The following is a 27906-nucleotide window of genomic DNA, read 5'->3' as shown; positions in this document are numbered from 1 at the left end:
TGCTTTAAACAGCATTGTCTTGCTGTGTATATATACAGGTTAGAGTGGCAGGAAACACCCATTTGCCACGCCTGAGGCATCATTGTTTGATCAGGTTCCAAAAAATGACGTGTGGTTGAACAGGAAACTGTTACAGCATGAAACCATCTCTAAAATAATGAACCCAACAGCAATACAAAAACACTAACACTGGTCAGAACATTGGTCAAACCTCAGCCCAGTATTTCACCAAGCGCTATATTGACTCCCACTGACTTCTTGTGTGTTCTGAATGCTTATCATACACATTATTAAGTTAAAAGCACAACTGACAAATAGCGAGTTATGAAAAAATGCACAAATGCAAACAGAGCCTAGTTCAGAAGAATTATCTGGGTGAAACACCCCTGAAATGATTGGATGCATTGGACGTTTCTGAACCAAAAATAAGTTTCATATCATTCTCGTATCACGCTTGCAGAAACGCAATGCCAAGTGTTTAACGTTGTGAAACGATTGGTTAGGTTTAGGCAACAAAACTACTTGGTTAATGTAAAAAAAAAGCCTGTGTTGTTTTTCTTTACTGCTGATGAAGACAGATAGGACCGAATATGAGGAAACAAACATTAAAAAAGAAACCATCTCCAAATCTTATTAGATATGTGTTAGCTATAATTAGGCCTATTAATTGAGAGAAATTTCCAGTTTAACAAAAGAGGCCAAAATAATGATGAATGTGTGACAAACATGTGGACTGGCAGAGTCCAAATATAGGTCGAAACAAACGCATGCGACAACAATAATGGAAATTACCACCAGCAGCACACAGTAGTCATGTTCAGAGATTATGAGATTACATAACAGCCTTCATGGCTGAAATAGTACAACACATAATGCCAAAACCATCTCCAAATCTTATTATATATTTATTTATTTACTAATTAGGCCTATTCATTGAGAAAGTAGGCATGAAACAGGTTTTGAATCATTTAGCCACAATAATAAAGGCTTTTTTTAAACTTTTATACCTACAGTATTTACTAAATCAGTGTGCCTTGATTTCTTTTTCTCTCTTGTGAACATTGTTGCTTTGTGTTGTATCACTGTCAGATTCAATGATATAAGTTGTTTTTTGGCATGTTAACCTTCTGGTCTCTTACCATAATGTCTTCGTGACAGTTGTGGATGTTAATTACCAATCCACTTCCTCAAACAAGAAGTAGGGCAAATTCTTCACCACTTTATTACATAATTATTATTTCATTGGTCTGTTGAATTTGCCAGCTACAATTAGCCTAGATGCATACCAGGCAGTCTCGGTGAATCACTAAGTGGCTTTTAAAGTTTGGCATCTTTTATTTCCTCATGCTTCTACTATCTGCCAGTCCATTCCCGTCAGTCTAATACTGAAAAAGACCCTGACACGCAAACTATTCCCGGCTGTTAGGCCTGCTATGCTTCCTTTAGATAGATAGTTAGAGGTTAGATACTTTTTAAGAAACGAAATCATCTTCCTTGTTATTTTAAATGGGAGTTTGTCTGTCACAGAACCAGGCTGGTTTCATACACTGTTCACAGCTATATATACGAAAAGTAATGTACTGTAATTCGTATATATCCCACAAAATCAATTTGTGTGTAATTAACATAATCGTGGACCAGGAAACATAAAGAGCGGTAAACGCTGTGTAGGGAGGAGGTTGGGGTGGATGGGTGACTCAAAAAATACCAGACTTTTTCCCAGAACACCCGCGTTTGTGTCCCGTGTGAAACCAGAAGTACACGTTGATTTATTTGTCGCATAACTGACATACTTAAGTAGCGTCACTTCCGGAGTCAATTGAACCCAAACCACGATCTTTTCCTGATCCTAAACAAGTAGAAGTCAACGTTTATTTTCGAAAATACTGTATGCATGTAACGAGCAAAAATTGACACGTGTTGCAGCATTTTTGTTGGAAAACGAACGAAAAAGGAGGAATAACTTTTTCACATGATATCATACGAACCGTGGTATGAGAATACGTTGACAGGAGTTATGTTACCAGCTTATGAAGACTCTCTGCTGTCTGACAAAGCCACAACATGGTCCAACTTACAGTTAGTTTACTAAACAGTGCAACACGTTCTTATCCCAACTCGTCACATACTGACGCCCCTGGGCGTCACTCTAAGTTTAGGCAACAAAACCACTTAGTCAGGTTTAGGAAGAAACTACATGGTTGGACTTAAAATGACTAGGGGTCTACTGGATGAAAGTGTTGGTGTTTGTTGGACCCATCCACCATCCACCACCCCTCACACCCAGCCTATGTGCGTCTTTTTGCTCTAAACTACGTCATCACACTCCCTGCGCATTTTCTCTGAGTGATTGCTGTTCAAATGGGATGCAGAGGATGGATTGATCTCAATGGAAAGTCCGGTGTGTCTCATACAGATACTTTGTACAGCAGTTTCACGCTGATGGCCGAGACAAAGCCTCGGTATTTAACCGAGAACAGGCTGAACAGTAAAAGTTCCTAAACTAAGCTAAGGACAACTGTGGGAGTTGATACCACTTAGTTTTATCGATCTTCTCTGTCCGCAACAAAACAAATATTTCCCTGAATGTTAAACTATTCCTTTAATCAACATGATTCACATTTAATATGAGAAACAATAATCTTTCAGAAACATAAAGCATTTGTGTTGCATTTTCCTCAACGGATCATCAGTTTGTAGATTATATAATTAATTATAAACACAGGGTGTGTAAGATGAAATCCAGTCTGGCTATTAATAGTGACTGCCTGGTTGAAACAAAAATAAATAAATAAAAACAAACTTCCTTTTTCTTCAGATAACAAAAGCATTAATAAATGCATCACTGCACATAATTGTTCAGCACATCGAACAGGCACTGCACTAGTAATATTAAAATTTACAAAAAATATAAAAATACAATTAGTTAAAACAAACATTTGGAGGAAAAAAACTCAATAAAAGACATTTAAAGCTGAAGTCTGTTTTAGGTTTACTCTCTAAGATGTCAACATTTTCACCTTTACATCCTTGAGCAGGCTGGTCAAACTGCTCGGAGCTAAAAGAGCTAAAACCTGCTTTAAGTAAGAGTTCTCAAGAGCTAACTGCAGAGAACTTGAGTGGCCTTCGGTCATACATTAAAACATGTGGTTTAATAACATTGTGCAAAACATGTAGTGCTTTAAAAATTTCCGAAATTACTTATCAAAAATCAATGCAAAATCTAATATGCAGCTTCAATGATGTGTGTTCTCTGCACTCTGAGCTTTGGATGAACTGTAACTTTTATGGGACCAGATATAGGGAGCACTATTTATATTGTGCCATGGGTCATATGTTGTTCGTAAAACATCTACAACAAGTAGATAAATATTGTGAGTGCTGTCTTTTAGCATACATTTTTATTTATTTATCTATTTATTCATTCATGTATTAATTAATGTATTTATTCATGTATTTCTTATTATTATTAACATTATTCATAGCAAGGTGAGGTTATTTGTATAAGACCTGCTTTCCAAATATCACATTTAAAATAGATTAAAGATTGAATAGTTGAAGAAATTTGTGAATGTTTCAGGCTGAACTGCAAAAAACAGCAGACCATTATCTGATTTTACACGTAGTTTGCTTGATAGATTCCTAGTGTCCTTCACCAACTATGAAATAATTCAATACAAGAGCTGTACGTGTGTGATTGCATGTCTAGGAGGATAAAGTTTTAACGCTAATAATAAAGCTGATTCCACCTGTTTCCAGTCTTTATGCTAAGCTAAGCTAAGGACAACTGTGGGAGTTGATACCACTTAGTGTTATCGATCTTCTTCTTCCGCACCCAACAAATATTTCCCTAAATGTTGAACTATTCCTTTAATTAACATGATTCACATTTAATATGAGAAACAATAATCTTTCAGAAACATAAAGCATTTGTGTTGCATTTTCCTCAACGGATCATCAGTTTGTAGATTATGTAATTAATTATAAACACATGGTGTGTAAGATGAATTCCAGTCTGGCTATTAATAGTGACTGCCAGGTTGAAACAAAAATAAATAAATAAAAACAAACTTCCTTTTCTTCAGGTAACAAAAGCATTAATAAATGCATCACTGCACATGCGTAAACACATGGAGTTTTCGAGAAGGAAAAAAAAACTTCCCAGCAGTGCTCAAACGTCATATGCCGTGCCAGAAAATATATTTTCCATTTCAACAATGAAGGATGATTGACAGCTCATAAACCACATCATGTATCATAGGCCAGTAATTAGTAATTGTTCAGCACACCAAACAGGCACTGCACTAGTAATATTTAAATTTACAAAAAAAATATAAAAATACAATTAGTTAAAACAAACATTTGGAGGAAAAAAAATCAATAAAAGACATTTAAAGCTGAAGTCTGTTTTAGGTTTACTCTCTAAGATGTCAACATTTTCACCTTTACATCCTTGAGCAGGCTGGTCAAACTGCTCGGAGCTAAAAGAGCTAAAACCTGCTTTAAGTAAGCGTTTAGTCCTGGCCTGCAGAACTACTCAAGAGCTAACTGTAGAGAACTTGAGTGGCCTTCGGTCATACATTAAAACATGTGGTTTAATAACATTGTGCAAAACATGTAGTGCTTTAAAAATTTCTGAAATTACTTATTAAAAATCAATGCAAAATCTAATATGCAGCTTTAGTGATGTGTGTTCTTTGCACTCTGAGCTTTGGATGAACTGTAACTTTTATGGGTGGACCAGATATAGGGAGCACTATTTATATTGTGCCATGGGTCATATGTGGTTCGTAAAACATCTACAACAAGTAGATAAATATTGTGAGTGCTGTCTTTTAGCATACATTTTGATTTATTTATCTATTTATTCATTCATGTATTAATTCATGTATTAATTCATGTATTAATTCATGTATTAATTCATGTATTTATTCATGTATTTATTCTTCTTATTATCATTATTCATAGCAAGGTGAGGTTATTTGTATAAGACCTGCTTTCCAAATATCACATTTAAAATAGATTAAAGATTGAATAGTTGAAGAAATTTGTGAATGTTTCAGGCTGAACTGCAAAAAACAGCAGACCATTATCTGATTTTACACGTAGTTTGCTTGATAGATTCCTAGTGTCCTTCGCCAACTATGAAATAATTCAATACAAGAGCTGTACGTGCGTGATTGCATGTCTAGGAGGAGAAATATTTAACGTAAAGGGGGTAAGGATGGCTTCTCAAATGTGAATCATGGAACCATTTTGGCTGATGTGAGATGTGAGAATATATAGAGAACAATTAGCATGCGGTTGAAACAGCTAGCTTCAGAAACGCTGGTAGGTGGATTGTGTTACCTTTGAACAGAGCCAGGCTAGCTGCTTCCACCTGTTTCCAGTCTTTATGTTGAGCTAAGCTAAGGACAACTGTGGGAGTTGATACCACTTAGTGTTATCGATCTTCTCTCTCCGCAAGAAAAAAAATATTTCCCTGAATGTTGAACTATTCCTTTAATCAACATGATTTACATTTAATATGAGAAACAATAATCTTTCAGAAACATAAAGCATTTTGCTCAACGGATCATCAGTTTGTAGATTATGTAATTAATTATAAACACATGGTGTGTAAAGATGAAATCCAGTCTGGCTATACAAAAACAAATAAATAAAAACAAACTTCCTTTTCTTCAGGTAACAAAAGCATTAATAAATGCATCACTGCACATACCTAAACACATGGAGTTTACAAGAAGGAAAAAAAAACTTCCCAGCAGTGCTCAAGCGTCATATGCCGTGCCAACTCGTCACATACTGCCGCCCCTTGACATCACTCTAAGTTTAGGCAACAAAACCACTTAGTCAGGTTTAGGAAGAAACTACATGGTTGGACTTAAAATGACTAGGGGTCTCCTGGATGAAAGTGTCTGGTGTTTGTTAGACCCATCCACCATCCACCATCCCTCACACCCACCCTATGTGCGTCTTTTTGCTCTGAGTGATTGCTGTTCAAACGGGATGCAGAGGATGGATTGATCTTAATGGAAAGTCCGGTGTGTCTCATACAGATACTTTGTGCAACAGTTTCACGCTGATGGCCGAGACAAAGCCTCGGTATTTCACAGAGAACAGAATGAACAGTAAAAGTTCCTAAACTCAGCTAAGGACAACTGTGGGAGTTGATACCACTTAGTTTTATCGATCTTCTCTGTCCGCAACAAAACAAATATTTCCCTGAATGTTGAACTATTCCTTTAATCAACATGATTCACATTTAATATGAGAAACAATAATCTTTCAGAAACATAAAGCATTTGTGTTGCATTTTCCTCAACGGATCATCAGTTTGTAGATTATGTAATTAATTATAAACACATGGTGTGGAAGATGAAATCCAGTCTGGCTATTAATAGTGACTGCCAAGTTGAAAAAAAAAAAAACAACTTCCTTTTCTTCAGGTAACAAAAGCATTAATAAATGCATCACTGCACATACCTAAACACATGGAGTTTTCGAGAAGGAAAAAAAAACTTCCCAGCAGTGCTCAAACGTCATATGCCGTGCCAGAAAAAGTATTTTCCATTTCAGCAGTGAAGGATGATTGACAGCTCATAAACCCCACGGTGTATCATAGGCCTGTAATTAGTAACTGTTTAGCACACCGAACAGACACTGCACTAGTAATATTAAAATTTACAAAATGTTAACTTTTGGTTTCACACAGGACACGAACGCGGGTGTTCTGGGAATAAGTCCGGTACTTTTTGAGCCACCCATCAACCCCAACCTCCTCCCTACACAGCGTTTACCGCTCTTTATATTTCCTGGTTCACGATTATGCTAATTACAAACTAATTGATATTGTGGGATATATACGAATTACAGTATATTATTTTTGTCGTATATAGCTACGAACAGTGTATGAAACTAGCCGTGTTCTGTGACAGACAAACTCCCATTGAAAATAGCAAGGAAGTTGATTTAGTTTCTTTAAAAGTATCCAACCTCTATCTATCTAAAGGAAGTATAGCAGGCCTAACAGCCGGGAATAGATTGCGTGTCAGGGTCTTTTTCGGTAAATAGATTATTAGATTGATTGGAATGGAGTGGCAGATGCTAGACGCATGAGTAAATAAAAGATGCCAAACTTGAAAAGCCACTTAGTGATTCACCGAGACTGCCTGGTATGCATCTAGGCTAATTATAGCTGGCAAATTCAACAGACCAATGAAACAATAATTATGTAATAAAGTGGTGAAGAATCTGCTCTACTTCTTGTTCAAGGAAGTGGATTGGTAAATAACATCCACACCTGTCACAAAGACATTATGAAAAGAGAAAAAAAACCTCAATAAAAGACATTTAAAGCTGAAGTCTGTTTTAGGTTTACTCTCTAAGATGTCAACATTTTCACCTTTACATCCTTGAGCAGGCTGGTCAAACTGCTCGGAGCTAAAAGAGCTAAAACCTGCTTTAAGTAAGAGTTTAGGTCTGGCCTGCAGAACCACTCAAGAGCTAACTGCAGAGCTAACTGCAGAGAACTTGAGTGGCCTTCGGTCATACATTAAAACATGTGGTTTAATAACATTGTGCAAGACATTTAGTGTTTTAAAAATGTCTTAAATTACTTATTAAAAATTAATGTAAAATCTGATATGCAGCTTCAATGATGTGTGTTCTCTGCACTCTGAGCTTTGGATGAACTGTAACTTTTATGGGTGGACCAGATATAGTGAGCACTATTTATATTGTGCCATGTGTCATATGTGGTTCGTAAAACATCTACAACAAGTAGATAAATATTGTGAGTGCTGTCTTTTAGCATACATTTTTATTTATTTATTCATTAATGTATTAATTCATATATTTATTCATGTATTTCTTCTTCTTATTATTATTCATGGCAAAGTGAGGTTATTTGTATAAGACCTGCTTTCCAAATATCACATTTAAAATAGATTTAAGATTGAATAGTTGAAGACATTTGTAAATGTTTCTGGCTGAACAAAAAACAACTGACCATTATCTGATTTTACACGTAATAAATTTAAATATTGAAATAATTCAATACAAGAGCTGTACGTGTGTGATTGCATGTCTAGGAGGAGAACGTTTTAACGTAAAGGGGGTAAGGATGGCTTCTCAAATGTGAATCAAGGAACCATTTTGGCTGACAGCCCAGTATGTCTATATTTAGTTTCCTGTTCAACCACACACCACAGGTGTAGCAAATGGGTGTTTCCTGCCACACTTACCTGTATATAAACACAGCAAGACAATGCTGTTTAAATCACCGACTCCTGACTGCAGCTGGAAGATCAGAGTGGAACTTCCAAAACATCCCAGGTACAGCGATCAAGCTTCTTCTTGCCTAACTTTTTAACTTTTGTATAGTTTTTCTTCACGCTTACGAATAGCAGATGTACTTCAGTCAACCATGACTTCTTTTAAATTCAGTATTTCGTCAGTTGATTGGCGTGTATTTAACAGGAATATGTCTGTCTTTTTCAGAGATGAAGAGCTTTTTGTGCCTGATAGCAGCGGGTCTTTACCTGTGTTTACAAAACCACGTGAATGCTGGTGAGTAATACCTCGATCACACTGAGTTAAATAAAAACAGTCATTATAAATGTGTATAAAGCAAGTGTATAGAGCTTGTTTTGTCATTTTAGATCAAAACTAAATACTGAAGGTCACAGATGAACAGGAGTTTATACGATAGTATTTTTCTGTAATTACTGAATTGATATTGTGCAACTGAAAGAAACCTGCATTGTAGCTTCAGTAATCTACTTCAAAAATCATCAATATTAACAGAGAATGAGAAAATAAAGAAACCACGGAGAAAGGTGACTGGATTGTGTTTACGACAGCAGAAAGCAGACAAACTGAAAGATGTTATGTGCCTTCAGAACCACGATTGAGCAGAAGTATCATCGAAAGAGCCGTGATTGAAGCCAAGGCCACAGTGGACTCAGCTTATGAGTACTCCAGAAGAGAGTGAGTGACCAAACCTGCTGAACTGCTGCACAAGTTCTGCAGTGATAGAAAAATAAATGTGATGGTATAAAATAGGCCTGCATTAAAATCATGCATGCAAATCTGATCTCTCCACGCAACACAGGAGCGTTGATCGTGTGAGGAGGAATGCAGTGAGTCCTTCAGACATCCTGCGGTTGTTGAAGCAGCCTGTTGGGCTAACCCGTACTGCCGTGCGTGCTGCTGACTATATGGATAACGCCATTAAACTAATCAAGAGGTCTTCACATGGACGTCAAAAACGCTCCATCAATGCCACAGGTGTGTATCCGAAATAGGTTCTTTTAATTTTCCATACAGGTGGCTGCAAGTCACAGCTTTGTTAATTTTTCTACTTCCTGTCTCTGTTGATTAGATCTGATCTCTGAGGAGGATCTGCAGGTCATTGCTGATCTGACAGGCTGCACTCCCCGACATCGTCTCCCTTCCTGCAAGACCACTCCTAACTTAAACAAGTTTCGCACTGCAAGCAGCGTCTGCAACAACAGGTGAGGCAGCTGCTAAGTAGCAACTTTGAGATTGACAGGTGAAGGAAAAGAACAAGTGACAAATATGTCCACAGCTAACTGGCTGCTTGATTTGTTTACCCCGGGGCCAAAGTTAATCTTGCCAAAGACTTTCCTCCCACTTCTCTGTCTGTTTGTTACAAATGGGAGTAGACAGTAATTGCCAGTCTGCGAGACAAAGAGAATGTAATAATTAATTGAATAAATAATTAATTTGTTATTTCTTTCCTAGAAACAACACTCTCTGGGGATCCTCCAACACACCTTTCACCCGCTGGCTCCCTGCTGAGTACCAGGATAGAATCTCTCTGCCCAAAGGCTGGGACCCTAAGCGAAGAGTCAACAGACGTCTTCTTCCTTTGGTACTATATAGATATACAGTATATATACAGTATTATTTTGGCGAGGAAAAACTGTCAGGCCATTTTCAAAGGGGTCCCTTGACCTCTGACCTCAAGATATGTGAATGAAAATGTGTTCTATGGGTACCCACGAGTCTCCCCTTTACAGACATGCCCACTTAATGATAATCACATGCCGTTTGGGACAAGTCATAGTCAAGTCAGCACACTGACACACTGACAGCTGTTGTTGTCTGTTGGGCTGCAGTTTGCCATGTTATGATTTTAGACACATCTCAAATTTCCCTTTAAGGTACCTTTTGAACTGATAATATATGCTCATTGTCTGCATCCTGTCCTCAGGTACGGGAAGTGTCCAACAGAATTCTGCGAACAGAAAACTCGGATGTGGAGAGCGACCCACTCTACACTCACATGGTGACAATATTCGGCCAGTGGACTGACCACGACATGACCTTCACTCCTCACTCTCCTGTCATCCGTTCATTCAATACGGGTATTGACTGTGAGAAGAGCTGTGAACGTACAGAGCCCTGCTTCCCCATTCAGGTCAGTGTCGTCGCATTACACAAGAAAAAGACATGAATACGTCTAAAACACACACATGCTAACTGCATCTTGTCATCTGAACAGATTCCCAGGAACGACCCCCGCTTTGGCAGGAACTCAAAAGAGTGCATCCCCTTCTTCCGCTCATCAGCAGCTTGTGGTTCTGGCAACACAGGCCACGTCTTTGGTGCAAGCACCGTCCGTCAGCAGATGAACTCTCTCACAGCTTTCATCGACGCAGGTCAGGTGTACGGTGCAGACGATGTCAAAGCTCGTTTCCTACGCAACCTCACCTCAGATAAGGGCCTGCTGAGGGTCAACTCTCAGTACGAAGACAACGGCCACGAGCTCCTGCCCTTCGCCCCCATGGCTTCCAGCATATGTGCCAACCGAGCCCGCATTACTAAAGACGTTAATGCAGTGGAGGTGCCCTGCTTTGTGGCTGGTGAGTGGCAGCAAAAACGCTTATGTACGATGTTTTTTACATAATATGTACAACAGTATGTAGAATACAATACCAATAACTCGATCTCAAGTATTACACATTGTGGTTGTCATGGTTAACACAGCTGAGGTAAGTCAATCCATAATTGCGGTTATTAAAAGCAGCCGTCTGCTTTGTCCCCCAGGTGACGAGCGCACCAACGAGCACATTGGTCTGACCGCTGTTCACACACTGTTCATGCGTGAGCACAACCGTCTGGCACGTACTCTGGCCAAACTCAACCCTCACTGGGACGGAGAGACACTCTACCAGGAATCACGCAAGATCATGGGAGGATATTCACAGGTTAGAGAGGGGAAAATTTGCATTCATGATTTAAGGGATGGATGGTATGTCCTTGAATGGTTTAGGTAACTATTTTTTGTCTCTTATAGGTTCTGACTTACAGAGACTACTTACTTCACATTGTTGGTCCGGACTTCATTACCAGTCATCTCTCTACCTACCCTGGCTATGATGAAAACGTGGACCCCAGGATCGCCAATGTGTTCGCCACGGCTGCCTACAGATTCGCCCACCTGATGGTTCAGCCTTTCATGTTTCGTCTCAATGAGCAGTACCAGGAGCACCAGGATTACCCCAGCCCACTGCTGCACAAAGCCTTCTTCACACCGTGGAGGATCACCTTTGAAGGTATGGCCAAGATCTTTAACTTGTTAGTATTCATCTTAATTGAAAATATTAAATCACTAAAGGAAAGATGAACATCAGACAGGAGAGAATGCATGACTTAGTCCAACTGAGTGCAGGTGATTTCAGTAGGGTGAATCATTTCTTACTTGCTTCCTGACAGGAGCGCTGCTCAGCAGTCAGTGCTGCCACTGATGGCTGGAGGGTTTATTGCAATAATACTGATGTAGGAGCATTGGCTGCTGTAGTGTGCTATGCAAGCAGACAATTGTCTACTTACAATGGACTATTGGTAACAAACTGTAAAAACTGTACTGGTCTCCTGGGCAAAAGTGCGGTGTATTTTTGGACCCACCAATCCACCCTGACCGCTTCCATACGCGACGTTCCCCGGTCTTATACACGAACGGTGTATGAGAACAGCCTGCAGTAGTTAACACTTAAAATGTCTTCCCTTGTATTCTTCAGGTGGTGTGGACCCAATCATCAGGGGCCTGGTGGGTAGTAAGGCCAAGCTGAACACGCAGGATAACATGTTGTCTGATGAGCTGAGGGAGAGACTGTTTCAATTCTCCAGCCAGTTGGCACTGGACCTGGCCTCCCTCAACCTGCAGAGAGGCAGAGACCATGGACTCCCTGGTACTACTCTCATTTAGTCTTTCTATTGATTTTGTCTGCATCTGAGCCTTTCCAGGCATTACCGATCATACGTTATCTTAAACGTGGCTATATTTTCTCCCTTTGTGTTCCTTTTCAGGATACAACGAATGGCGGAAGTTCTGTGGGCTGTCACAGCCACGAAATCGCAAAGAGCTGTCAAAAGTGCTGAAGAACAGAAAGCTGGCCAAGGAACTGATTTCTCTCTACCGCAAACCTGACAACATCGATGTGTGGCTGGGAGGAGTGGCTGAGCCGTTTGTCCCTGGAGGAAGAGTGGGACCCCTGTTTGCCTGCTTGATCGCCACCCAGTTCCAGAAGGTCCGCCAAGGAGACCGGTAAGCACTGAACTAAACATGTACTGAAGATGTGGAGATAGCTGTGTTAGTCGCACTTTCAAACATGAACAAACTGTCAATTTCAGATTTTGGTGGGAGAACAAGGGAGTCTTCACTAAGGACCAGAGGTACTCCCTGAAACAGACCTCACTCGCCCGCATCATCTGTGACAACACCGGCATCACTGAGGTACCAGCCCAGCCCTTCCAGTACCGGCCCAGACGATCCGGTTACACTAAATGTAGCAAAATCCCGGAGTTTGACCTCAGTCCCTGGAAGGAGATTGTTCATTAGAAATCCTCACTACAGCGGTCTGACAAAAGACAGCTACATCTCAGGGCGTCTGATTTTACTGTGTAAGATGAGACTTTTGTATATAGTATGTACATGATCATCATAATGTACTTGATTTCGGACCCCAGGAAGACTAACTGGTGCCATTGGTATCAGCTAATGGGGATCCTTTTTAAATAAATAAATAAATCATACGTCACATTTCTCCGATCAACTGCTGGAAATGAACGTGATTGATATGAGTGCCAGCTATCAGTTGAAATGTGATATTTTCTTATTTTCTTATTTTTGTTGTGAATGACTGTGAACTATCTGATTAATTCTAAATACAGTAATGTACATTACATAGTGTGTATTTTTCCAAAACAAATATGTGGAATATGGTGTTGTTTGTGTAGTCTCTTTCCTGCGACAGTGCTGTTGAAGTGATGATGAAGGATGCTTCGCGGACACTGTTCTTTTTGGTATAATAGAGTTTATTACAAACAAGCAACAAATGTCATAACGAACGTCTAGAACGTCCGGAGGTCTCAAGTCAAATCTGAGAGTCCTCCCTTCGGAGCTCTCTCGTCTCCTTATATCGGGTCCATGGCATGTAACAGCTGAGCTGAGCGTATAACCATGCATGGCTCCTTTGTCCTACATAACCATGCATGGCTCCTTTGTCCTACATATTTATCTTTCAGCCCCATGTCATATCTTGTGACCATATTCTCCACTTATGATTCTTACCCATGTGTTTACCCTTATGGCCTCTCGGTCATGTGCAAGACTTGAAAATATACCACATATTCCCCCCTTCGAGACTTACACAAAGTCTCGAAAAAATAAAAGAAGATACATACAGGTGTATTTAACATGACAAATTTAACAACCCGCCCTTTTTACCATTGAAACAACTGTATGGAGTCTAAAAGTGAGAGTGAAAAACCTGTCAGGCAGCTAATCTTTCTTGAAATATCCATTGAACAATGTAGACAGGAAAATTCTCTCACGGTCCCTCTGCCAAGGCGACCATACGTAGAACTTCATACCACTGAAATGAGGAAATTTAGCAATTTGTGTATGGAAATGATTTAAGCAAATACATATGGAACTCTCAGCAAATTAAAACAAGACAATGTCCAAAGTCAGGCTGGTCGACCCATCGCACCTTTCTATGGACCTTTTCCTGCCTACCCCACTGTCCCTAAACATCGAGAAAAAGAAAACATCTGAGGTCCCATTATATTTAGAAACCATCACTTGCCAAGCATGTAATACACAAAAAAGACAATTCATTTTTAAGAATACTAATGTAACATCTAAGAGAAGACATAAGACTATATAACGCTGCAGTTTCTCAGCAGCCTTGACTCCGGTATAGTATCGATGACGTCTTGACTCTGGATGTTGTATCGCCAGTCCACGTTCAGAGTTCTTCAGGCCATTCGTATTTTCATGTTTGAAGTGTCTGAATCCATTCAGCCCATCGGAGTCCCTGACAATCTACCACCCTCACAGTGGTCTTCCCCCAATATGTTCTAGAATGAAAGAAAAGAAAACCAGTATCTTTTGCATACATAACAGATACAAATTAAAACATCAAACACAGAATAAGAACACTTCTATAAGTAAAAATGTGAATTTAGAAATTAGAAATCATATAAGTCAAAATGTGAAATTAGAAATCATATTGTTCCTTTGTTGCCATATCCCCCCTTCGAGACTAAACAAAGTCTCGAAAGAGCAAAACAAAATCAACACTACAAACTACGCAAGCAAAAACAGAGGTAAATAATAGGATTATAATCATATGAGATATTTAAAATGGATATTCCTCCACCAATTCGATCTTTATTGCGTCATCCTCATCCACGTCCGTGTCAGCTTCGTGTAATAATGGCATCAGCGTTTGCTCGCCGGGCAGCACAACTCCAACCCATCTAATTATCATAGCCTTTGCAAAGGTCAACAACAGCGTGCAAAAACAAAACATCACACACAACGCCAGAACGAGCGCTACCAAAACCTGAACTAACACTGCCCCTAGTGGCCCCAATTTATCCTGTAACCAAGCATTTGCAGACCATCCCGCGTCTTCTGATGGGCCAAACGCATCTCTTATGAGCTTCAATGCCCCTATGACACTAGTCATATTATCAGAACTATCAGGAATCAAAGTGTAGCAGGCATCTCCTGTTAAATTTAAAGCAACACATAAGCCCCCTTGTTTGGCCAAAATATAATCAAGAGCCATGTCATGTTTCAGCAACGTCAGTCTGTGACTTCTCTGGGTGTTTGACAACAATTCGAAACCTCTTATGGTTTCGTTCGCAAAGCCTTGCAAGGTGTAGGTAATGTTGTCGATGTGATCTGCTAAGAATGTCACACCATACCACGGAAAAAATCCTATACCCCACTTCTCTCCTAAACTTATTCTCCAATGGAAGGATTCCAACTTGTGAAACTGTGCCAACTCACGTTTTCTCCTACTACTTGAAGCGACATCAGATTGGACCCCCTCTGGCCCTACTCCCTTCTGGATAGTAAGAACCTCATATGGAAGTTTCAACAGTGACATATAACAGCATCCTGTCCACCCATATGGTAGAAATATGTATGCCTTATTACCACAGACCCACCAAATATCCTTGAAATTCCCTATAGTCACATTCCCCGGCAGTATCTGATTATGTACCCTTAAAATTGTCTTCTCTTTGTGTTGTGGTACCTGAAAAGATGCTTCATACGAATCATTACTATTCCCACGTTCCATTTTACCCAAGTCCATCATATATTTATCACACTCTGATAACCCCATAAACGTTCCCGGCCCTTCATGAGTTGTATTTGAACAAAAACAGCTGGTAGCTCCTACTGCTGACACCTCCATTATATCAGGGACCGCTGTTCTGATATCTTCATGCTGATCAAGTACATTTACATATGGTAATTCTGCCAACCAAGAACAAGTCAATCTAGGCTTAAAAAGGTTCATTGCTAAAGCCATCACTTTATCCACTGATGATTGCTGTTGATACAAGAGCCATGATAATGCATAACTTTGACACATAGTGGTTAGTGGTTCTGGTATAGTCTCTAAAATCGAAGGCCATGAGCTTGGCGATCGGATTTTCACCAGACACGGACCATCCGTTTTCACAACCGATCTTACGGAGTGGGTTACTTGCTGAAACCATAAGTTCCTACCTGCCCAAGGGTCTGCGATTTGTAACACTGAAGGATCAAACCCAAATGCCTTCCATTTAGTGTCTCTCTTTTGTATTGTATGGTAATGATCCATCATGTACTCTGGTGTCTGATCAGAGTCAACAAAGGTTTCATCTATGTTTAAACTAGTCCTCTGGGCTGTCATAGATGACTCTACATACTTCTCTTCTATCCTCTGTTCTCTAACTTCAACAATGTCATTACTGCTGTTCACGCTAGGCTCTATTTTTGACATTTGCTTCTGGAGTACATTAGTCACATCCTTAAAGGTCCAAGATGTCATATTAGATATCTGCGTTGTATTTACAAATGTCGTAGATGCCACGGATGTCGTCGCTGTTGTAGCATTCATCCCCTTTGAAGTCATAACTAGAGTAGTAGCCAGAGTAGGTGTATGAACATTCTTAGTTGTTTTTGGAACTAATGTAACAAGCTTTATCTGTGTACTAATCACCTTTGGAGTGGTTACTGTAGTAAATTGTTTCTGAACTTCTTTAGTACCCATAGCAACTTCAATAGGCCCCAAATCTTTTATCAGGAGTGACACTCTACGAGTCACACGACCTTTGATCCAATAATTTTGATATGGAACAAATTTAAACTCCGGTTCTTCATAAGAACACATGTATTCTCCTTCGTCTTCCCGAGTAACGTTACGCAGGACCAGGGAACAATCATCATTAATTTTCATCCACCTAACCTCATTAAACAAAATATACTTCCTCTGATCACGAGGCACAACGTCATCTTCAGGTCTTGTCAACAACAAATCTTCACCACGACTATTTTCCCATTTGGGAAACAAGTTCCCTCCATTATTCCATCTCCCACATTGACAAGGAAGGTAAACTGTTCCTCCTAACCTAGCTCTGATCACAGTACTCAAAGGAGGTGACGTTATAGATATCACCTGAGGCGCCTTTGTAGTTACATGTGATGCATTTATACTTCCAATAGCTTTTGCCATTGAAGGAGTAGATTTCTCTTCCATCTGTCCAGCTTTCATCTGGAGAGTTGATGTCATAGTTGTTAATTCTCTTGTTTCCCCAACCTCTTGGGGGTCTATGCTTTTATTCCCCCCTAGTATCACTAGATACACCACGCGAACTACAAATCCTAACTTGGACCGCTCACTTCCAATACGTCGATCGTAAAAAGAACACCTGTAATCACCTTGATCTTCCTGTTGAGGCTTATATACATAGAGACTACAGTCTCCCTCAACCTTCACTCTCCTTTTGTCATTAACTAATGTATATTTCCCTAATGGTGCTGTCTCTGACAGATCTAGGATCTTACCATGGCTATCTTCCCACTGAACTCTGAGTTTCCCTTTACCACTATTTTCTTCTGTACACTGACATGGAAGCCGAACTGACTTTCCCAAGGTTGCTTCAACCCTGGTTCTAATAACGGTCTGGTTTGACTCTTCTCCTAACTGGTCTCGGGCTCCTTGGTCTAACTGGATCCCTGGGTTGTCCTGCAGCGGAGTCACCGCCCTTTGATATCTCTGACGCTTTGCAGGCAACTGAAATAGGTCCTGCTGGGTCTGGGACATGTTGAAAGACAATGTCTCTAAATCTTCTGTCCTGTCCATCAACTGCCGAGTCATCTCTGGCATCATCAGGAATGTGTACAGAAACATCAACATTGTCCACAACCTGGGTGATCTCTCCTTCTGAGTTCTGACTCTGGGGATTTTCATGCATCTCCCTCTCTGGTGTGTGTTCTTCCACATTGTCTTCGGGCTCTCTTGAGCCTTCAACATCTTGAATCAGTGAATGTGGCGCCCCTTCACTTGGTGCTTTAACACAATGTGATAAATGATACCATGTAGGAGACCCCTTAACCTGGACCCCGGTTCCAGTACTGCGAACCACTTCAAACGGTCCCTCACGGCGTTCGTTATACCACTTCCGTCTAAACACCTTCACGAACACCTTGTCTCCAGGTTGCACTGTGATCCTTTTTTGCTCATCGAGCTTCTCCTGCACCTCCTCCTTAGTTTGCCTGTCAGACACATATGTGGATATTCTTTTATGTAGATTAACCATGTATGTAACATACGTTTGCATTTCATCTTCTAAAAGGGCCAAACTTGGACCTTTCCCACTTGTCCGCAGACAAGGCGTTGGCATCAGTCTTCCTGTAACCAACTCATGAGGTGTCATATGTAAATCGCGGAGCTCACTAGAGCGACATACCATTAACGCCAATGGAAGTGCTGCTATCCAATTTAACCCCGTGTGCTGGCATATTTTGACAATACGATTTTTCAGAACACCATTCATTCTCTCGCAGATTCCTTGACTACGTGGGCTATAGATTGCCCCAAGACGCTGTTTGATTCCTAATTTTTGCAAAATCAATTTCACCGTCTTATCCACAAACTCTTTCCCATTGTCTGAGGATATTCGATCTGGAAGTCCCCACCTGCTTATGACCTCTCTGCATAAGAACTTGGCAACCGATTGAGCATCCTTTCGTTTTGTTGGACAGGCCTCAGGCCATCGTGAAAATCTGTCCACCACGACTAGCATGTACCTTTTCCCTTCAATCGGTTTTATCATGTCAACATAGTCTATAACTAGTTCCCGCATCGGACCTCTTGGAGTTGGGATGTGGCCAGGAGGAACCGGCACTCCCCTCCGAACATTGTTTTTCAGACAAATAGTACACCTGCCTATGACATAATCAATCTGTTCAAGCAAACATGGTGCCCAAAACCCATACTCTTTCGTGATCTTTCTCTTCACTTCCCCCCTTGCAACGTGAGCTAAGCCATGCGCCTCCTGAATCATCAGACCCAACAGGTCTGGAGGTGATAGTACCAGCCCCTCATGATTTCTCCAAAGTCCAGTAGCATCTCGGGTGGCACCTCGGTCTAGCCACAACTGTTTGTCCATTTCAGGAGCAGCTTCCTGCATTAAAATCGCATCTTTGAGCGTAATTTTGTCTTCCAAGTTCACTTCATGCGTGACGAGAAGAACTTTGCCCAATTTATCTGCTCCAGTGACTGCTTTTGCAGCTTCATCAGCCGCTCTGTTCCCTTGTGAAACCCTTGACGCATCCTTCTTATGTGCCGCACATTTAGCTATTGCTATTTCTTTAGGCTTCATCATAGCATGCAACAATTTCATGATCTGGGCGTGATGCTGTATCGGCGAACCATCCGTTTTCTTAAACCCTCGGTTCTTCCACACTGCTCCAAACAAGTGGCACACATTATGTGCATATGCAGAGTCAGTATATATCGTCACTCGCTTCCCTTCTGCCAACAAACACGCTTCAGTTAACCCCACCAGCTCAGCAAGTTGTGCAGATGCAGGCTGTGGTATCTCTTCAGCCTTCTCCACTGTAAATCCAGTTCCTTGGGCTTTTACTATCGCATAGCCGGCCCTTAATTTATCGCCCACACGATAACAAGACCCATCAGTCCAATACTCCAAGTCCACCACATGCAATGGGAGGGCTTGTAAATCCGATCTAAGTCTAGAGTATTTCTCTGCTTCATGAACACAATCGTGTGGCTCACCGTCTTCTGGGGTTGGCAAATTCTCCGCTGGATTTACCGTAACACATCTTGCTAGGGTAACATCTTCCTGCTCTAAGAGCCTATGATAGTCTCTGAGCCTAGACATGGTCAAGTTGTTCTTACCATAATTCAAAAGATTTCTGAGACTATGATGTGTAAGAATTGTCACTGGATAACCCATTGTTACAGATGATGCTTTATTGTACATTAGAGAAACTCCCACCATAGCTCTGTAACACAGTGGTAACCCTAGCTCTACTTCTGATTACATCTGGGTTAAGAGTCCCCTCCATTGGCCATGGTTGGTCAATTTCAGGCCAGCGTTTGTGCCATTTTTCCGATATTTTTTGCAATGTTTGCGATGCCCCTAATTAAAGGATTATTCTTCTGTACTATCTCAACAGGAGTGATTACTTTTGGATTTTTAGTGTTCTTTTTTCCCATTATAACGGCTTCCTTATGTTCCGTTATTGTACTTTAATGAGTAATTGCTAAAATTAAAACTACTCAAGGCTTTTTAGATTACTTCCCCCTTTTTTTTTTTTTTTTTTTTATTTTTTTTTTTTTAACCCAATTACCCAATTAATCAATTAACCAATTAATCAATTAACCAATTATCCAATCAACCAATCAACCAATCAATCAATCAACAATTATCCAATTATCCAATTAATCCAATTAATCAATTAACCAATCAATCAACTAACCAATCAATCAATTAACCAATTTATCCAATTATCCAATTAATCAACAAATCAACCAATCATAAATTATCCAATTAATCAATATTCAGCTCAAATCGTCAAACAGTTACCACATTGAATATCCACCACAGCACAGATCAGACAATCCACGCACAATAACATAAATGAACATCTGCAATTGTCAGCAGAGGTTAGACTAAACAATCATATGCCATTAATTAATCAAATGCATTAACTGATCAATCCGTTGCCAAGTTGTCTATTTATTCATTTATTTATTTCTCCAAACTGCCTAGAGCATGTACTCTTTCATGTGTATAGGAGCAGGTCAGTCTCCTCTTAGGTTTATAAATGCAAGCAGGTTTATATGTGTACCATCAATGTTGCTTACGACTGAGAACACATACAAATATGGAAATGCAGGTTTTGTTTTTGTTAAAGAGTCTGTGGATAAATTTGTACCGGCCTTTAGTAGATTGAAGCGGAAGCCTCCTCATGGACGTCAGCAAGCCACACTCCGTGGTGGGCCGTCTCGCTGCCTTGCCTCCCGTTTCAATTCTCATTCACCATAAATGACATAACAGACAAAAAACATGCAATGATTTAGTCTCTTGTGAACCCATTAGGTCCCTTTAACAGCATCATCAATTTTATTCCTCCCCTTTAAGAAGAGCTCATGTTTTATTTACTGACTCATTTAATTCATATATTTCTATTCTTTTCCAAGGGCCATACGGGTACTGCAGTTACACAACTCCACTTTATTTGTCCTGGCTTATAGTTATTTATCTTATGTGTATGCGTTTATCGTAACCAGGCTCATTTCAGTGGCTCATCGTTTTATTCTTTTTACTGTATCTCCCGGAAATCCCTCTTTTGCAGAGAAAACAAGCATCCACTCCTACCGGCCGTGCCATCACGCCCAACGGCGTGAGTGGCAACAGTGATCCAGAGAGAGCGCGCTTCGATCTCTGATCCAGAGAAATTCCCACAATCAACAGCTTATGTTTTACATTATTTAATTCATTTAGTCTTCTGGAAACAGAAGCTCATGGTTTTATACAATACCTCGGGCCACGTATCTATTCTTACAAATTATTAAATGACACATATACTCTCTGGAGCCAAATGTCACACACACACACACATTTTCCCTCCTCCCAAAGTCCATACACACACATTCTCTTCACTCCAACTTTAGATATCGTCATTCGTACAGCATGCTTTCTGCCGCTATTTTCCTTACTTTTTCTCATAAAATTTGTGCTACCTTTGAGGTGTAAAAATCTTCGACGAGAGGCTGCTTCAGACACCGTTCGTCAACAAACGTCAGAGTGGTAACGGTCATTCGAATTGTGATTCTACACTCTCCAGTTATTAAACTGACCATAAGATGTCGTTTTCAGGTTTTAATTGCGGCCCATACTACATGCTCCTCCACTTGAGGGCTTTCTATTCTATCCGATTTGCGGCTTGTCATATGATCATTTCCTTTATTTCCTTTATTTCCTTTATTTCTCTGTCTCTTAACACTCTTTACATTTATTTATTCAAATTACCTGGATCCAGGTTTCCCACTTTTGTCTTTCTAACTTAATTCCGGACTATGTCAGAGCCATCGTTACGCAGTGGCTAATATGCATGTGTCTTACCGTTAATAAGTTGAGGGCCCCTCTTTATTAATCTCGCACGATACTATTTAACACACCTTACCGTTACCATGAAGCTATTCTAAACTATTCCTTGTATTTCTCATACTTCTTTTCTTCACTTTATATATATATATATATATTTTTTTTTTTTTTTCTCTATTCATTCCCCCTTTTTTCATTAAATTTAGCACGGAGCCTCACTTTAAACATCAAATCAACAGGACATGTCCATAACAAGAAGGTTCTTAATTTACGGTGTGGCCAAACAACTCCACATAACAGCCCCAATTTATGACCAGCATTCAATGAGTGCGCTCACCGTTTTGTGAAGTTGTAGCAGTACTGCTGTTGCGGCCACCTCCGATCCTGTTCGTGACGCCAAATTTGTAGTCTCTTTCCTGCGACAGTGCTGTTGAAGTGATGATGAAGGATGCTTCGCGGACACTGTTCTTTTTGGTATAATAGAGTTTATTACAAACAAGCAACAAATGTCATAACGAACGTCTAGAACGTCCGGAGGTCTCAAGTCAAATCTGAGAGTCCTCCCTTCGGAGCTCTCTCGCCTCCTTATATCGGGTCCATGGCATGTAACAGCTGAGCTGAGCGTATAACCATGCATGGCTCCTTTGTCCTACATAACCATGCATGGCTCCTTTGTCCTACATATTTATCTTTCAGCCCCATGTCATATCTTGTGACCATATTCTCCACTTATGATTCTTACCCATGTGTTTACCCTTATGGCCTCTCGGTCATGTGCAAGACTTGAAAATATACCACATTTGTCTTAAGAGTTTAAGATTTACATCACCTTACAGAAAGTGTAATAAATAAATAAGTGTTATTCGATTAACTATGACTCAGTGTAAATTTTATAACAATATTTTCAAGATCTCTGGTGTTTGTGCAACATCGGACCAGGAGAAAATACATGTTGAAGGGGTCATGCTGGCTTCGTATAGACGGTGTTTAAATAAATAACATGTATAATAAAGATCATATTTAATAATAATCATATTGATCGTACTGTGTGTCATTGCTTGAGCTCTTACAATTTTTATCTGCATGATCTTTAAACTATGAATTAGTAGAAAATGTGTTTAGAAAGCATGATTTATGATATGCTTTATATATACTTGAAGTCTGCCAATTTGCTTATGCGAGCTCCAAATGTGTGAGCAGTGTTTGCTGTTTAGTTTGGTTAACTTTCACCATGTAGGAATACAAATTATGGTTAGTTAATAATAACGTTAACCAACCAATAAATACCTACAACTCCAAAGTACATTCAAACAACATTTATACAGTATATAAAAGGCAGCTTTTCCCCCTCATACTGTAGTTCCTATCTGAGTTCTCATCTGTGGCACTATAATACTGATTTGATCTTTTTTAATTATTAAAACCTCTTCTAAAACCACCAATATCCAACAATATTATCAAAATCGAGCATGTTTTTATGAAATTTTTTGTCATAGTGTTTTCCTTTACTGAATCTATCCACCTATTCCAACACGGTCTCACTGCACTTCGTGAAATTATCACAAAATTGAATCATTTTGACATTTTAACAATTACACTGATCGGCAGATTGAGGGGCATAATAATTATTTGTCTGTACATCACATACAGTTTCCTGAACTTCCTCAAAATGCTTTGAGTTTCTACCTCCTAAGAAGCTTTTATAATATAACATAAGCCTTGGCATTTCTTCTAATTTAGTTATTATGGCCTAGAACACCGTGAACATGGAACATAATGTGAGTACAATATATGTCCTGGCTCACAATTATCCTGGCGTTGCAGATGATTACTTGCTCTTCTTTTCGAGAGAACACGGCCATCAAATACGAGTCCGTTCAGTCATTAGTGCTCCCATAGAGTCACATATTTTGCCGTATTTGAGGCCTGTTCAGCAAACAATTTTTTCATTTTAGTGTACTTTCTCAAGGCTGACTTTTTCGCCTGTCAACTTTTAGACATACTCTCACATGAATCCACGTGGTGGATGAAGTGCCTGAATGCCACACTTGAGTAAAATACATATCTAACCAGGATATGACAGTAGAAGTTCAAGTCACCTATTAGAATATTACTGACTGATATTTACTGTACTTAAGAATTGTAATTTTCTGATAAATGTACTTGAGTATTGAGAGTAAAAGTACAAGTAAATGCTGTTAATAAAAAAGCAAGCAAGTGGAGGCTACATTACACTTGAAGAAAAAGGAGGTCTTCACAACTTGAAAGACTTAAAGTAGTGCTGTCAAAGTTTAGCTTGTAGCATGATGATCCGACATGCAGCCTGCCTGGATTTAAGTGGAAATCAAAACTTAACTACGGCTTTGAGAGCACTTTGAGAGCACCTGCGCATCACGTGAATGATGTAACTTGCACTGCTTGCGAGGACCACTGTTTGGTTGCAATAGCAACCAGTAACGAAGATGCTTAGGGGAAATGTATCCCCTATCTTCACGATAAGCCAAAAGCTTGAAAGTAACTTGACAACCTTTAAAGTGAAGTGTTAATTGCCTTTATATAATTGTTTGTGTTATTATTACTCACACAGGATAATGCAGTTGCTATATGGAAACTGTTTTTGAATGTGCTTTCAAGGACATTCTGACTTTGTCATGGTGGCTTGTATCACATTTTTTCAAGTCACTGCAAATTGCTTTTTCTTTGTGTGTTGAAATGAATGGAATCCAGCTGCAGATTTGGCAGTAGCTTTGGGAAACGGCTGGCAGTAATTTTAAATAATAGTTTAACATTTTGGGAAATAAGCTTATTTACTTTCTTGCCAAGAGTTAGACGAGAAGACCAATAACACAGATATGTAACAACAATGAATTCTGGTTTACATGCTGTAACTATGACCGGCAAGCTCATGGTGACAAGTCACTGCACCCGGCTGCTGTCCAACAAGAAACTTTTACAGCATGAAACCCTCCGTAAAATAATTAACCCAACAGCAATACAAAAACACTGATCAGAACAGTCAAACCTCAGCCCAGTATTTCACAAACGCTATATTGACTCCCACTGGCTTCTTGTGTGTTCTGAACGGTAATCATACATATTATTAAGTTAAAAGCACAACTGACAAATAGTGAGTTATGAACAAATGCAAAAAATGCAAACAGAGCCTAGTTCAGGAGAATTATCTGGGTGAAAAACCCCTGAAATGATTGAATGCATTGGACGTTTCTGATCCAAAAATAGGTTTCATATCATTCTCGTATCATGTTTGCAGAAACGCAATGCCAAGTGGTTAACGTTGTGAAACGATTAGTTAGGTTTAGGCAACACAACTACTTGGTTAAGGTTAGAAAAAGGATGATCATGGTTTGCGTTCAAATAATGTAACAACATAACAACGTAACGTAACAATGCAACAAAACCATTATAGTTAGGTTTAGGAAAGAACTACACGGTTGGGCTTAAAACTACTACGATTGTAACACCGAGCATTGTGAACACAGGACACGAACAAACAGCTGATTATAACATGTAAATGAAACTTAACACATAGGATGGCTATTTAATTTTAATGCTTATAAGTTGGCTACTTTTGTTTCTCAATCTTGGAAAAAACATCAGGATGGTTTATTTGTTTAGTATTATATGTAATTTTTACTCTGGTTTCTGCCTTTGTCTTTTTCTAAATAATGGTGTCTCGTAAGCCCGTTTGGGCTGGGCATATTATTTATGCATGACACAGTAATAAAATAAAATCAAATTAAAAAAAATGTACCAGACTGTCACGCTCCATATTCATGGGAGATGGAGGACGTTACCTCCTATGAACCCGGTTAGAACCACTATGTGAGGGATAATATCTCTACAAGCACCTCCAGCGCATGGATGTACCAGACACAGACTCAGCTCAGGGTTTAACCTGTCTGGGGCAAAATGGTGCTCTACAGGGGAGGTGGCTTAGTAGCAGAGCTCTGTCCAGATTCACATAAATGCCAGCAGGTATACGCACATTAGCAAAATGGACTGCATCAATACGAGAACCAACGATAATATTCTCTTTTTTTTACTGGAGTGCCAGTTCAAAATATCCTCAGGCTAAGTAGGTTCAGTGACCCTCAGATTTATCACTCAATATAGAGATGTAAAAGTGCAACACATAAATTGAGTTAACAGAAGGAGGCCTCAGTAAAAATATTGTTGTGTACTTCATCTATAGCCCCCTTGAGTATCTGTTCAGGAACACATGGTAAATGGTAAATGGACTTACATTTATATAGCACCTTTCTAGTCCTCCGATCACGCAAAGTGCTTTAAACTAAATGCCGGCATTCACACATTCACACACACATTCACACAAACATTCATACACCGATGACAGAGGCTTATATACAATTAACCTGCCCATTCTGGTGTGGAGAGGAGGTTGTGTTGCTCTCACTCTATCTATTTGGCGTAGAGAGGAGGTCGTGTTGCTCTGGCTCTATCGGTTTGGTAAAGGGGAGACTCATGGGTACCCATAGATCCCATTTTCATTCACATATCTTGAGGTCAGAGGTCAAGGGACCCCTTTAAAAATGACCATGACAGTTTTTCTTCGCCGAAATTTAGCGTACGTTCAGCTTTTCTTAGATACAAATGTGTGGGGGGGGGGCTTCAAGGAAAATAGGTTGAGAACCACTGCACTATGAATGAGATCATGCTAGCCTGCTTGTGTTTAAACCAAATTGTTCCTGTTGATTTTATAGGAGCATTTCAGTTCAACATTGAGCTGCAGAGTGTTCATCTTTATACCAATCAACTGGTGGTCTTCACAGCTTCGTTATGGCTGCTGAGATCATACACCTGCTTTCCATCCTCTATTACATGTCCCCGCAGGTATACACACTAACATGACTACTACAAAACGTGCATCCAGCCTCATTAATTGCCTGCTTCTTTGTTATCCATATTGTATTTCAGATATTTAATACGACAGGCTTTCTAGGGTTTTTATATTCACTGAGGGGCTTCACAAACTCAGACTTGACCTCATAATGTGCAGACAGGGCTCATTAGTCTGCTCACATGAACTCTCTCACCCTTTTGGATTGGAGATGGTTTTTTGTTTCAGACCAATTATCCCTGGACATACCACTGTTTGCTACAGAGACTGGCGAGAATCAATCCAACATGAGGATCATTAACAGTATAGAGATTGGTTTGAGGCTGAATCGCTGATGAAGCCACTGTGTTTACAGCTGACTCAGAGCACCTTTTGTTTCTTCTAATCTCTCACCCTGATGAATGAAACAGGACATTAGATTTCCCCCTTTGACCGTATGCCTCTTCAATTATTAAGGAAAAAGAAATATCTGATCACATTAACAATAATGTGTTGATGACGATGTTGATGTTGTTGTGAGAATATAATAGCATTAATCTTCTCCATGATTTCTTCCATATAACAGCTCTTAGTCGGGTCATAATCAAGGCTCCTTGTGTTTTTTACAACAAATTTTTTTTTCTACCCTTGGCATCAAACGCCCCTTTAGGTTTTGGCATCAAAACCACTTAGTTGGGTTGAGGACAAAACATCATGGTTGGGCTTAAAACTACTTTGTTTGTAAAGTGAAAATTAATCTGTTTTTGTAGTTGTTGTGAACACGGGACGAAACCGAACGGCTGGTTGTAATATGATAATGAAACTTAATGAACGAGACACGAACAGCGGTCTCCTGGATGAAATACCTATGTTTGTTGTACCCATCCACCTCGCATCCCGCCCGCCCTGCGTGTCTTTTCCTTCTTTAGACTACGCAACGTATTCTCATACAACGGTTCGTATGATATCTTATGAAAAGGTTATTCCTCCTTTTTTTGTTTGTTTTCCAACAAATGTCCAGCAACACGTGTCAATTTCCGCTCGTTACATGCATACAGTATTTTCAAAATAAACTTCTGTCTTCACGGGAA

The 27906-nt window shown here is 39.7% G+C and overlaps 1 protein-coding gene across 1 annotated transcript; it reads left to right on the top strand.

Annotated features, from left to right (window-relative positions):
* Window positions 1-8284: 8284 nt before the first annotated feature.
* Window positions 8285-22992, top strand: LOC141781731 (eosinophil peroxidase-like). The gene is made up of 14 exons (XM_074657527.1): window positions 8285-8337; window positions 8503-8571; window positions 8904-8991; window positions 9116-9291; window positions 9386-9518; window positions 9769-9898; window positions 10241-10447; window positions 10532-10892; window positions 11077-11237; window positions 11327-11585; window positions 12051-12221; window positions 12340-12577; window positions 12664-13268; window positions 22768-22992. Exons 2-13 carry the CDS (start codon window positions 8505-8507, stop codon window positions 12869-12871), a joined length of 2199 nt encoding a protein of 732 aa, XP_074513628.1. The 5' UTR covers window positions 8285-8337; window positions 8503-8504; the 3' UTR covers window positions 12872-13268; window positions 22768-22992.
* Window positions 22993-27906: the final 4914 nt, after the last annotated feature.

Source organism: Sebastes fasciatus, chromosome 14 (genome assembly GCF_043250625.1).
Source record: "Sebastes fasciatus isolate fSebFas1 chromosome 14, fSebFas1.pri, whole genome shotgun sequence".
NCBI classification, from domain to species: domain Eukaryota; kingdom Metazoa; phylum Chordata; class Actinopteri; order Perciformes; family Sebastidae; genus Sebastes; species Sebastes fasciatus.
The sequence above is the reverse complement of the archived record's forward strand: the minus strand, read 5'-3'. Positions and strand labels throughout refer to the sequence as shown.

Excerpts from the sequence above, each read along its gene's own strand:
- LOC141781731 (XM_074657527.1), top strand. The coding sequence starts at position 8,505 with ATGAAGAGCTTTTTGTGCCTGATAGCAGCGGGTCTTTACCTGTGTTTA. Across the intron at positions 9,519-9,768 it reads AGCAGCGTCTGCAACAACAG|AAACAACACTCTCTGGGGAT; the intron begins GTGAGGCAGCTG and ends TTTCTTTCCTAG. Across the intron at positions 10,448-10,531 it reads AGCCCTGCTTCCCCATTCAG|ATTCCCAGGAACGACCCCCG; the intron begins GTCAGTGTCGTC and ends TCATCTGAACAG.